The 14,247-nt window shown below is 32.7% G+C and overlaps 1 protein-coding gene across 4 annotated transcripts in view; it reads left to right on the top strand.

Annotated features, from left to right (window-relative positions):
* The window catches only part of LOC145692940 (uncharacterized), a 110,284-nt gene extending 102,140 nt beyond the window's left edge, over positions 1–8,144 (top strand). For all 4 annotated transcript variants that reach the window (XM_081768520.1, XM_081768521.1, XM_081768524.1 and 1 more), the window contains exon 4: positions 455–8,144. In XM_081768520.1, the coding sequence (XP_081624646.1) occupies positions 455–1,694 (1,240 nt within the window). In that variant the 3' untranslated portion in view covers positions 1,695–8,144. The remainder of the gene's footprint in view (positions 1–454) is intronic.
* The last annotated feature ends 6,103 nt before the right edge of the window (positions 8,145–14,247 follow it).

Here is a 14,247-nt window from a genome sequence, read left to right on the forward strand (position 1 = left end):
CCATACCATATTTCTTTTATCCATTTTTATTCTTGTTACCTTACCACTGAAAACGGAATTAGCTTGTTATTCCAATATGTCTGGATAATATTTAGTTTTCGCACGGGAAGTAACCAACCTTTGGTACATTGATGAGTAACCAATTTTTTGTTAACTTGAATCCTCTCGTACGCCTACATAATTTTAATTACACTTCTCAGTCCTTTTCCTGATCAGCCGTACATTTGTATTCAATCCCAAGAACAGCAGGAGTTTTGACACAGTCCATGTGACCTAAATGTCTGTGTTAATAGTCGTCTTTTACTAATTCGTACAACTTCCATTTACATATGCTGAATTCTAAACATTCTTTTGTCCTGTTTCTTTGTCCCATTTATTTAACATACATTTAGAAGTTAATCATTTTTTTTAAAATTTAATTTAATTTATTATTTTATTTTATTTTATTTTTAAGGTTCGAGGGTGGTCGTCTAATGATTGTGAAAGGTGAGAAAAATTTAAGAACGTGTGCTTTATTTGATCATAGTCATACCACAAAGAAAGATATCAGGAAAGGCGGTGGTTTACCGACCGAAGAGGGAGTTTCTATACTGTTCGAGGCCACCGGAAAACCAGTCAAGAACCCTTTGAATGGGAGTAAGTATACTGGTACGGAATCCATTGAAACCAGTGAAATTTTGAAGATCTTGAAAGAATATAACGTTGCTAATGGAAACAAACATAATGATGATTATGATGATGAAATTGAAAATCATGGAATGGAAGATATGGATGACGACGATGATGATGAGGATGATGATGATGACGTTGAGGATGAAGAAGACGATGAGGACGATGGTGAAGAAAATATACATGCGACACCTGCAGCAGATGTTGTGTTAGACGCAAATGGGCATAAGTTGAGGCATCTGAGAAAAAAACAGCTGAACATCAACCACAGGAGTGAAGCGCATCATACAGAACACAAGGGCGGAGAGAAACACCAACGAGAAAGGCAAAAGGAGAAACTGGAAAGAAACCTGCATAAACGCGATAGAGGCAGAAAGCGGAGGAAACATACCGACAGTAATTCTGATAATTTGGAAAATGTAGGATTGGAAAAGGAACGCGCACACAAAGATGCAAGGCATTCTCGACGTCGCAGGAGTGTGGATGGTGCTCAAAAATTAGATGGTGCTATTGAACATGGTGGCACTGCAATTAACTATACAGATCCAGGTGAGGATGAAATGTCATCAGAATCTAGCTTTGAGAAAAGCTTGCACGAGTGTTATGATGGTGATGTATTGTTCATACATTCATTCTCACCGTCGCATCTATGTAAAGACAACAGAAACTTAACCCGAGAGAGATCTAGTATGATCACTGAACAGAACATATCCGAGAGCGGTTATTATTACTATATATTTTACAGTGATAATGATCTGGAAAGTAATGACATAATCGCAGTGTTTGATATCGACAAAGTAACATATGAATATTCAAATTTCTCTGATAGTTGTGTTAATCAAACGGAATGTGTTTTCCCAATTTCATTTCTTACGGAAGAACATGTGATAGTTGTAGCACCTACCCATCTCAGAGATAATATTACTACTGCATTCCTTACATCCAGTTGTCATCCACGAATGGCTGTGTATATTATATTTCCAGTTGCTGTGCTCTTTCTCATTTTAGCATGTGCGTTTTTGTAGAACTAAAGTGCTTTATTTTCCAGTGGTTGTGATATAGTTTTCATGTTTCTTTTTTTTGTGTTTATGAATTATAATGCTAAAAAAATGTATGTGTATCATCGCTTGCTCTTTGTTCATTATTTTGTTTCTATGTATTTGTTAAGAAAAAGTCATATTTTTTTATATTAAGTATAAATAATATGTTACATGTGTTAACTTTGACACTTTCTATGTACAGTGTGTAGAAAATGCGAGGAAAACTGGGAGTTGAATTCCTATACCAAATGGACGAAAAAAGTTATAGTAGAATAAGTCAAAAATGTATTTGTTTAGAAATGAGATTAAGGGAAAGATTTCGAAAACTTATAACTTCAGAATGAATCTTAAACGAGAATCTTGCCCATAAAATATGTTTTTGTTAAGAACTTTCCGTAGAATAGTGACTTAGATTGCATCCAAAATGGTCTTTACCTCTTTGAGTATCCTCGATAATGCACTTTTACAAATTCGATTTGCTAACTTCTTGAATTCTCAAAATTAATTAATATTAAGCTTTTAAATTACTATGGAGCTAGAGTAAAACTAGGTGGACAGCGATAGGGATCTTTTTGAACATTGCCGTACAAGCTATTCATAAAAAATAATTACCAAGTTTTCACAGTAAGCTTGTAAGATTCAAGAGTTGCGTATGGATACCTAGTACGGGAAAATTTCAACGCGAACTACTACTACGAATCGAGATCTCTCCGTTTTGGAGTTTAACATACCTTAGTATGTGAATATTTATTTTTTTTAAAAAATCTTGATAATTCTGAAAATTGGTGTTACCTAATTTACACTATCGTGGAAAGTATTTTTCTTTCATTCACTTATGTTATTTTCCACCATATTTAACAAAGAATTCCTTTTCGAAGTTTTCCTGCATTTTATTTACATCCTGTACAAGATTTAATGACTAAAGAATTTGTTTCGTATGTATTCTGTAGTATATATATATATATATATATATATATATATATTACAGAATACATACGAAACAAGAATACGTAAGACTAAGAAAGTTCATATCTATCTTTCAGTTTTTTAAACTCTTACCCCTTTATATATATAAAGGTACATTAACCCTTATGAAAACTATGAAGTTACTCCTAAAAGTGTTTTCAGGTTTGAGTACACCTTTTGTATTCGAATGTACAGGGATTGTTAATTGGCTTCCAAATGGGCATCAAATTGTGAATACCGTTGCTCAGATTTTAGGTATAGTATTTTGTGTAAATAATACAGTTAATCTAGATAGAAATACTCCTTGCCTTATCTTTTGGTGGTTGTTATATGCTGCTGAGCTGTAATGTATTCGAATTCTCAGATATCTGTCGATTGTCTGTCTATGTTTCGAATACAGTCGCCAGCAAAAATAGATGAACTACCTACACAATTTATATTAGATTGTGATATAAATACTCATAAACATTTTTTCATATAAGTCATATGTATATGTTATACATTAACTATAAATAATTCATTACATGTGTAACTTGACACTCCTATATGCATAATGTATAGAAAAGAGAAAGTTAGGAGGCAGATAAGTCGATTGAGTAGATTGTGCAGTAATAGTTATCTGTATTTCAAAGTTACTAACACAAAAATGTGCATAGGTGGTCATCTGTTTTGCTGACATGGTTTCTGGGGAGCTTATACTTTGAATTTCCGCATGTAACCCCAATAAACTTTTCAGTTTGATTGTACAATATATGATTTTTCTCATTGTACGCATGTCATTGATTTTTTTTACTACTATTAATGTAGCAAAGATAATGTCTTTTAAAGGAGGAAAATGCTGCTATTGGTATAATGCCACAGAGTTCTTTTTAAAGAATAGTTATTTAAGAATGGCTGCAATTGGACATAAAATAACTATCCCCACCTCAGACTTATTTTATTCTATAATAACAAAAATGTTAATGTTGATAACATTTCAATAATAAATTTAGGATTATATCCAAGAAATTGGGGATATTCGTAAAATCTTCGTATATTTTTGAGTTAGCCAGGAAGTTGCTGTAATGGCTAATGAATTTAATCCATAAAATTGGTGTTAAAGTAAGAAATAAAATAAGTTCTAGGTAGAGATAGTTATTCACACTTCTTTGTATTTATGCTTTGGATAATTTAAACAAAAACTGGGAAAATTGCCTTACTTGACATTGAAAATCAAGAACTGTTTATTCATGGATTTAATGTCACTTTTGCGTATTATTGTTGTTGATTTAAAGATTTATTCACGTTAAACAGGGATTAAATTCAGGGAATCCAAGGTCCCCCATTAGATCGCTTAATTTAAACTAAACACCATCGGTCTCAAATATATACATAGTATTCAATATCTAATGCATTAAGGTCCATTACTGAGATCACACTTTCTACCAGAAAATTTTGTCCGAGGGAGGGGATAAAATGTAATTTTGTAATTTTTTGGCATATATTGAAAATTTGCGCTTGGGCACTTAAACAGATTTGGCCGAAGGCAGAACGAGGGCATACCCTGCACGGGAGTGATACTTAATTTATCGTAACTCCGCGGGAAAGGGAGTGGCTATAACTCTGAGGAGTAAAGCTTTTTGAAAGTATGCCTGGAAAAGCACTGATTGGAATAAAGCTACATGATTGAAGGTGCCCTCTCGATCAAGTTAAAATTTGGTCAGGGCATCTCACCGATGACATCTGAATTTAATCCCTGACGTTAGAGAAATATATGACCTTGACATTTTCTGATTGCTTATTGTTTTGCGTGGTGTAAACTTCACATTTCTTTTCGAAACTTAATAAAAACATCTTCACGAAACTTTCTATTTGAATAATCTAAATACGAAAGCATTTAGTGTAACTACACGGTGAACAATAATAAAACTAATAAAGTAGTTACTTGCTCAAAAAATTTATTTGTGGCAAATGTAAGTTTTCTTCTGATTATAGCCACAAATAGGTTATACTTTCTTTCGCTCGGTTGACATTGTAAAGTGATAGTAGTTGCATACCATATTTGCCTTAAAATTATCTTCGTACTAGAAAGTTTTACATGTTTGAACGCAGATAAGTATAAATTATCAGTATTTGGGTAATAAAATTTGATGTGTGTGAGATGACTATGCTTGTAGCGAAAGTGCTAATTTCAGTATTTCTTTTATGAGAACAAGCCTTATTCGTCACAAGGACTGCTGTATGCTTTAGAATGTAATTATAAAATACAGTTAGATATTATTATTGCCAATTTAAACCTTGTTAAGGCGATTCTAGTATGAAAAAGGTTGAAAGTTCAAGAGTAACTAAAGAAGAATTAATCTTTTAATTTTTGTGTAATAAATTAGTTAAAATGTGGATTAGATTGGAAACAAAGAAACATGGTATTGCACTAATAATACTTGTAGTGTTACATCCATTTTAAAAAAATATATATTGTTATATATGAATTACATTGACGTTTCAATGTTTACTTGAAGTAATACAGTTTTGTTAAAAGACAAAATGGATGTGAAGTAGCAATATATGTAGCAGGCGCTAATTGTTTAATTGCTCACATAGTTTTGAATTCATCAAAGTACAAGAATATATCAAGGTGGAAAGGCATTTATGTGATATACATATTGTCTTATATAGTTCCTTTGGTGTTATTTTTTGTATTAACAGTGAAATGTATATATACATAAGTTACATCTGTAATTACGATGACTGTTAGGAAAATAATTCTTCAGTTTAATTCCACTGCGCTGTCCTTGTAAATGTTATTGACAAACACAGTTTTGTTGGCTATTCATTTTCGCATATTACACTGTATATAAAGCAACATTAGTAGAAACCAAAAGTAAATAGTCGTTGACTTGGAATCTAACTTCATTCTCCTGCTTGCCGGGCAGATGCACTATAACTGAGTTCATAACAACACAATCAACTGTAATCTCTGCTTAGTTGCAAGTATGTTCCAGGGTAATTAGGTAATGCAGAAAACTGATCTCGCCGCTGGAGTGACTGTTTGCAAAGCTTCCTCCTATCAAGCAGACCGTGATTCGATTCCCTTCAGCCTAAAGATTTTTTCGTCTTTTTCTAACAAACAAGAAAAATCTTAATATCTGCGTTTGGTATACTTCCATTTACTATAGGACACAGTTCGAACCTACATTGAGAACTTGTGTATCAAGTACATTCAGCCTAAAGTGGGGAAAGTGTTGGTGGTCATAAATCAGTCAATGAAACAGATTCTGCTTTTGTCTTTACCAGAGTAGTATGGAAAAATATTATACAGAATATTTTTATACTGTAAAATAGTTAATATTAATACTCCAATTCTACACTGTAATTGATACTAATTTTCCTTGCTGACAGCTAGCTGCGCGCACATGGTGCTCAGTGCTGTGTTGCCAGCTTTTACGTCGGGTATTGAAACACGAAATTATTCGCTGCAAGTAAATCTCAGTTTTATAAAATTAAATGACACAAAAGAGAATTAAAAAGAATGCTCGTGCTTTCAATAACCACGAGGCCCACTACTCGAAGTTGACATTCGACTAAAACAATGTGCATTTGTTTATATTCAAATTGGCAACGTCTGGAGAGGGTGGAATGTTTATCATTGCAGAGCGAGAGAAATGAGCCACTATAATTGGCTGAACGTGCTGTTGCCATAGAAACAGTTCTTCTTGCCTGATTGTTATGACCACGTGCAGGAAGGAAAAAAAAAAAAGAAAGAAAGAAAGCAACTGTCAGAAAGAAGTTGTATCAAATGAAGTGAACTATAGCATACCTTTTATATGGGCTAAGGTGTTAGTTACGGAATAACAGAAAATCCTGACAGATAATTATCAAGAAATCGAACCGCCATCTCACATCTGACAAATGCTGTTTTCTGCTATGCTGGCAGCAACACCACCGGTTTTGTGTGTTTTTGGAGCTTTATTCTTTTTTTTGAAGTCTGCACTGACCAGCTATGTATTGGCAATTTGGAAAAACAGTTTTGCGTTAGGCCATCTTTGGTCTTCATCTAGTGGTGTTTAATACAGATACATAGTTCAAATGAGTTAACAAAAACAGTGGAACTTATCTTTGATTTTTCGTTATTTTTTATTTTGTTTTTAATTTGGCAACTAATATGTGATATATCGTAACAATGCGCTAAAGTGGTTTGTAATCATACGTATATCCAATTTTTATGTCTCTCTAGTATATGCTTCTAGTGCTATCATAGAACATTGTCTCTTCATATCCCCCATAGTATTTTTGATAAATTCATTTATATCACTCGTAGAAGATTTGATATTCAGATAATAGCTAGTTATATAAAACTAAGATGGTATAATCTTTTACTGAGGTTGTGGGATGAGTGAAATCCGAAGCTGTAATTATATACATTCTATTGAGAATTACTTGAAAAATATATTAATCACAAAGTACCCACGGTGAGGTGTATGAGACCCCTTATATTTAATATATATATATATATATAATAGTATATCCTTATTGCTATTATTCTTTAGTTCAGATACTTACATTTTAACTTTATATCAGTACTTTTGCAAGAAAATATTCCCAGTACTATTAAGCATAACCGGTGAAACTCAATAGACCGAGTGGGTACGTGCAGGCTTAATAGAAGTAATATTAACACTGTACTGTAGATTGTAATTGAAATGAAACAACAGTAGCATACACCACATTATGATGAAAATGCATAATCATGGTAACTGTTTTGGTCGTTATGTTTCTTTTTTAATATTATAGAAAATAGTAAACTTTTGTATATTTGAATGCATTTGGGCTTTTCTGAACACCTTTGATTTATTATTAGGTTGTCTGCGTTAAGTGCGGGGGTTCATTCGTAAGACTTGAAAACCAAACGAATCAAAATCATCAGTTATTTTCAAAATAACTGTTGCCATTATCCATTAACTGGTTGCTGTATTTTTTGTTTTGTATATTTTATTTTATTTTTTCCTCAAACTTGTAATAATTCCATTATTTTTTTGTACCATTCAGTCTCATTTGTGTATTCAAAAGCCATACCTACATGTATGGAATGTACTGATGTATTTTTATATATATATGTATATAGTATGCCATAATGGCAGTATTTTCGTATTGTGATTTCATAGTACTTTCGTGACTGAAATGTTGACATATACTTGGCAATATTTTTTTTCATGTATACATTTGTTATTCGTTGTCATGAAACCGACAGTTATGTGTTTAAATATGTATTGTTGATTTTGAAGTTTTATAACGCTCAAGGTGTATATATACAGGCATACCTATTTTACATCACAGCAGAACACTTGCATTCAGTTTTCATTATTATCAATCTAGTCATTTAGTTTAAGGTTCCGTCACTGTAAAATTGTATTCATAAATTCATAATTAACCCATATATAATACATATACATGCATAAAGTAATTAAATACTTTTGTTTATTTTTCAACGTTTTTGTTTATTTTCTTTTAAGTTTTTCCTTTTTAGTTCGTTATATTTTCCTGTTACACTAATTAGAAGAATATCCTGTCATGAGAAATCCTCCAATAAAAGCGCAAATAGCTGTGAAAAAGAAGTAATTTTTCTGCAGTGCTGTATATAATATACACATTGCTAGTAAACACGAAATACAGTGTGACCACAAAAACACTCCTCGATTTTACTTGGTTATAAAATGAAAACCTTGAAGAATATTGTGTTCATTTTTTGGGTAGACGTGTAACAACTCATAAAGTTTCATGCGATATATGTTCATTACAGGCACTCAGTGTGTGCACCACCTGTCACATGGCAAACATCTAGGCAATAATCAAGCTTATTCCTTACTCTGGAAAGTATATCTGGCGTGATTGTGTTTACAGCTTCTGTGATTCTGTCGTGCACAAAGTATGGAATGAGCTCGATTATCGCATAGATGTTTGCCGTGTGACAAATGGGGCACACATTGAGTGCCTGTAATGAATATGAGTTGTTACACAGCTACCCAAAAAATGAACACAATATTTCCCAAGGTTTTCATTTTATAACCGAATAAAGTCGAGGAGTGTTTTTGTGGACACACTGTACAGTATGAGGCTTGCATGTTCGCCCGTTTTTTCTTTGTAAAATCTTTTATTATTATTATTATTATTATTATTATTATTGCTGCTGCTGCTGTTCAATTCCATCTCATCGCGCCGCGTAACTTCTACTGCTGAAGAATTATTGACATAGATGCAAAATTTCACAAAACTCCCAAAAGAAAAGTCGTATAGTCTTAGATCGCACAATTTCGATGGACATTTCTGTTCACAACGCAATTCTCAAAATATTCCCGCACAATCTTCCCATATATATATATATATATATATATTGCAGTGTGTCTACATGATAGCTATGGAATTTTCAGCATTGATGAAAGAACAGAATGAAAATAGTTCGCATTTGAAATCTTATTCTTTTTATTACATTATCCTTTATGTACAGAAACAGCTCTTTTTTCAATTGTTTTTTGTTTATTTTCTTTGTCAGCGCTACTGAAATTAAACAATAGCACATCTGCTCCTCCTCGGTAAATTTCTGAAGTCATGAAGGTATCTTTGGTTTCCCTTAACTTAGTCTAAGAAAAGGGTTCGTATATAATTTATTAATTTTTTTCTCAATAAGTATGATAGAACTATGCATTTTATTCGCATGCTTGCTTTTTTTTAATTTCATCAATTCTTGAGAGTATCATTTATACATGATTTGAATCAAAACCTATGAGCCACTTTATGTATCTCATTCTCTCTTACACACACATACACACAAATTTTCGTAGACAGTTCCTTTGCTTATTGCACAAAATGATTGGTTGTTCACGCGCAAAAATCAACATTCTCTCACCCTCTAGAATATACAGTTTATGAATCGTTGTTTCAATATAGAATGTTCTATTCTGTTTTTCATTAATATATTCCTATGATGCCTTGATTATTAAGAATTTTACATAAAGCACACCAACACCAATCTTCGGGAGGTGATAGTTTCGATTAAAAGAGGGGGAGGGGAGTTCTAATAAAAATGAAACCAAAGCTTCCTTAGGGTTATAAACTTCCAGAAGTCCGACAAATGTGGGCATGCAGTAGCTTGCAAACGACGACTTCTTGAAACGGTTTAGTGATTATAGACAAGTGCATGTCAATCGTACCGCACTGATTTTAAGAGAGAGAGTTGAGTAACCACTGGAAATTTTTAGCGCTCAACCTTATCGTCTAAAATACAGATACAGTGCAGTTTCCAACCGTTGGTAGATATAACTGACACTGGCTCTGTATTTGTCAATCGTTCGAGTTGTCTTACATGTGTTTCAAAGATTTTTTTTTTTTTTTTTTTTTTATATATATATAAAGTTTTGGCAGTTTGTAACTTAAAGAAGATATCTTCACACCCATGTTTATGAGAACTTTTGTTCCTTCTTTCATTTAACGTCAAATACACCTTTTGAAATTTGGTAGTGGCATTTCCATCGTAGGCTATATGTGAGTCGTCCAGTTCCAAAACGGCTCTTGCCCATTTACAGAGAATTCCAGAAAACTTAGAAAATGTAGGAACTGCTTGTTTTGTAGAACTGGGAGTACTTCAGCATGTTAATGTGAAAAACTTGAACCTCTTCAAATATTTCCAGTTCTACAGAACACATCGGTCCTACAGTTTTTCTCGGTTTTCTGGGATTTTCTGTAGATGGACGTGCCAGTAATTTAATGATTAAAATAATTACATGCATGAAATCAAAATACTATTAATCATGGTTAGAAAATTGTTTTGTAAAGTTCAAGTTTACGAGGATTCGGCAGCCGCATGTTCCCAGTATAATAAGTCACTAGTATGTATTGCAGCTATGGAACCATGCCTGCATTAAAATTGAATTTTATTCAACTAGCGTTTCTCACAAAAGGTACCCTGTAGCAAAAATGGCGGAGTAGACGGCGAAGAAATTAGCTTATGCAAGTCCAGGCATTTACCATTGACTGGAAAATCTCGACTTCAAGTAAGCATTTATAAGGGTTTCGCTGTAAATGAGCGATATGAAAAGAGACAGAAGTTCGCTGAACTTTCAAAGAAACGTCACCTTCAATTATGCATTTTAAGAAAATGTGTGTTTAGAAGCAGGTAAAATAGTATATAGTAATGCACATAATTTCGTTAGTTTAAAAGATGTAGAAGATAATTTTGTTTTATCTCCTCTGTATCAGTTAAGGTTGGCAGTAGTTAACTCAGTATATTGCTTAGTATTACTAAAAGTTCGTGAACTAGTTTCAGCTGAATGAGCGAGCAATATGATTTCTAAGTTATGCAGCTGATTAAGAAGTTACATCACTTAAACCTTTTCTGATACATAGAAAAGTATGTGTACTATTTACAACTTCTCATTTGTTTAGAAGTCTTTTCCTAAATTGTGATTTCACCTATAGCCTCTGATATCCAGTGAGTCTCAAATACAGTTCTAATATGGGAAACTGGCTGTGTGTGTCACTGAAAATGCAGAAAATTACAGCATCTAGCTTGATAACTATATCATTTGAGTAAAACGGTACCACAAGTATTAAATAAACTAGTATAAGCTCTTAACTATATAACGTATTTGAAGGCAAGACAATAATATTTGCACAAAACTATTTGGAGAAACCTAGCTTTGTCGCTGGTAACTCGGTTATAGCAAGCGAGAGATTGGAGTCTATCAAGCTTCTAAATTTTTTGTGTGCTTACATAGAATAAGTTCTGATATTCATTGTTTAGATTACCCCAGTACCTACTCAGTGATTTTTAGAAGATTAAGTTGGTATTCTAATTCTCATCCTGACTATTCACTCTTCTCAAATTAGTTGTCGGATACTTGTATCGTTCTGAACAAATAATATGGTCACGAGTTTCTGTATATACCGCTTTTAGGTAGATTCCATAGTTCTCGAATTTGAATGTATTCAAAGCTGTTTCATTTCATGCAGCTTATAACTAGAAAAATGTCTCTTTTCGATCCATGTTTATTAACATTTATTTATTTTGGTGAGAACTTTGGTCACTAAAATATCTTTTAAAAAGTATGTTTACTCTGTATGTACTTCCCTTCTAGCTTATACGTTTGAAAAAAAAAATACTGTAAAATGCGTATAGTTGTAGAAACACTGCTATCAGCTAAAAAAAAAAATCATAATTAGGAGTTGGTTTCATAGAACTAACAAGCAGTAAAATATTTTGGAGAAATACTTATATAATAATAATAATAATAAAATAGTTATTTCTATTTTGAAAAGAAAACTCTATTATATACTATATAAAATTTATTACAATTTTGTAAGACTATTGCATTTTATTATATAGCCCACAGGAAGCTTATTTCATAAAAAGTCTACTAGTGATTCATACAAGTCATGGAGCAGAAACAATAATTGTAAAAGTCTTTTGTAACAGCGCCATTACCATATGTTAGATACAATTTAAAAAATAATACATTTCTATCGGTTCTGCGGGAGCAATACTTCCGTGAAACGCGCTCTATAAGGAGTTCGTTTAAGTGTCTTTACTGCCTGAATCCATATGCTCTTTCCAACTGCTCTCCTGACTGTAATAAACCTACATAACATTGATTTTTCGTTGCATTTTTCCAGGTCTTAAATTGTATAGTTTACGGAAGAGAGAGTACGAAATGCTGGCCTTCAAATGAAATCAAAAATCAATGTTAAGTATAATACTTTCAGAGTAATGTAGAGTAAGACCATACGTCTATTGAATTCAAATATTCCATATAGAGCCCCATCACATTTTATATCCAATCTTCGGTGTGCTCGAAATACAGAACTTTTGAGTACAAAATGGAAGTTCTTATTTTGCTTGTAATATGCTTCGTTTATTTAATTACTGACATGTTTAATCTTGTAATAAAGTAGAAGTTTAATAATAGCATGGTAGGTTATATAATGTAAGTAAGAATACACATATTTTCTGTATACATTTTTAATGAGTGTAGTTTAGACATGCGTTAAATATTCATCGATAGTAATATAATGTTGAGATATTTTATTGTATAAATTTTACCTTCGAAGTGACTAGAAATAAGTAAAGAGGTTTTTTGGTCAATATTTAAGTATGACTTAAAGCTGTTCATTGAATTTTGCAGCATGTTTTTTTCAAAAAATAAACTTTTACAATGGAAGTGGAAATACTCAGCAAATAAGCTAATATTTCAAAAATGTCCTTACTACTACATAATATATCATCAAAGCATTGACTCAGAACTTAAATGCTCGAGAGTGAGAATTGTTAAAAAATATTATAAGCATTTAACGAAAAAAAAGAAATGTCCGAAGATGGGACATAAACAAATAGATACATTTTCACTAAGCTGAATAAAATGATAGTTATCTAATGATAAATGGGTGAGCGTGAAACTTCATTGCTAGTTTTGGAGAAAACCAAGAAAAACAAATTTGTTTTTAAATCTAGAAATGAATACTGTACGAGCATCACCTATTAAGGTGAACCTGATACTGACGTATACTTTGATCCAGGGGGGGTGCGATCGCCCCCCCAGAAGAGGAAACTTTCTTATTTTTTATATATAAATAAAACCCATCCCAAAGTTTGGAGCCCTTAAAAGTAGCAGTATGACAACCCACCGCCCCCCCCCCAGAAGTCGGTCCTGGATCCGCCCCTGCTTTGATCACGCTCTTCATTATGTTACTAGCACGATCACCTACATAATATTGTTAATGAGATATCGCTCGAAATTGCCGTTGATTCTTAAACTTTGATTTCAATTTAGTCGATAAATGACATTGAACTGAATAAATTGATATACCTGGGGGTAAATTCCCATGCGTAGTTTTCGATAAAGACAAAGAAAAAATATTTTTATGGCGCTAAAGTGTGTGTTCGTTGCCGATAATAATAATAATTACAATTTGAAGTCTTATAGTACATATACATGCATATTTCAAAGATTAGAGCATATATTAGTGCTTAAGAGCATATTCAACACATTCTATAAGTTTCAGTTGTATGCTTATAGCAAGGAATAAATTCAGTTTTAGTTTGTATCTTCAATGCATCTACTGTATATGTCTATGGAACAAAACAACTTTTTGCATGGGAGGATGGAAAAATGCCTAGTGTATGGAGGACTAATAATGGTAACAACCGATCACCAGAGCAAAGACCAAAGATATCTGATAATGATAAAGACAGTATAATATCATGTCGATATCAATTCAGAAACAAGAGACACGAGGAATGCTGCTCAGTGAATGCTTAGCTCTAGTTGAAGCAGCTCGGCATGAACTCCAGTCATTTCCTGATGAATTCGGACGCTCTGTGGAAGAGAAATTGACGGATGTTATTGCCAGAAACTCAGACTAGAAAACAATTGAAGAAATGGGAAAATATCTTCAAGGGTTAAATTTCAACTTGCCAGAAAATATAGATACTATACTTGCTCCTCTAAATAAATATTGTTATTGTCCATGGCATCTATTGATGTTAAGGGGTCATTTTCTGACTGTAAATGTCAGAAACTGACACAAAAAAAATGCAAAAAAAAAA

This window comes from Thermobia domestica, chromosome 8 (assembly GCF_964235325.1).
Source record: "Thermobia domestica chromosome 8, izTheDome1.hap1.1, whole genome shotgun sequence".
NCBI classification, from domain to species: domain Eukaryota; kingdom Metazoa; phylum Arthropoda; class Insecta; order Zygentoma; family Lepismatidae; genus Thermobia; species Thermobia domestica.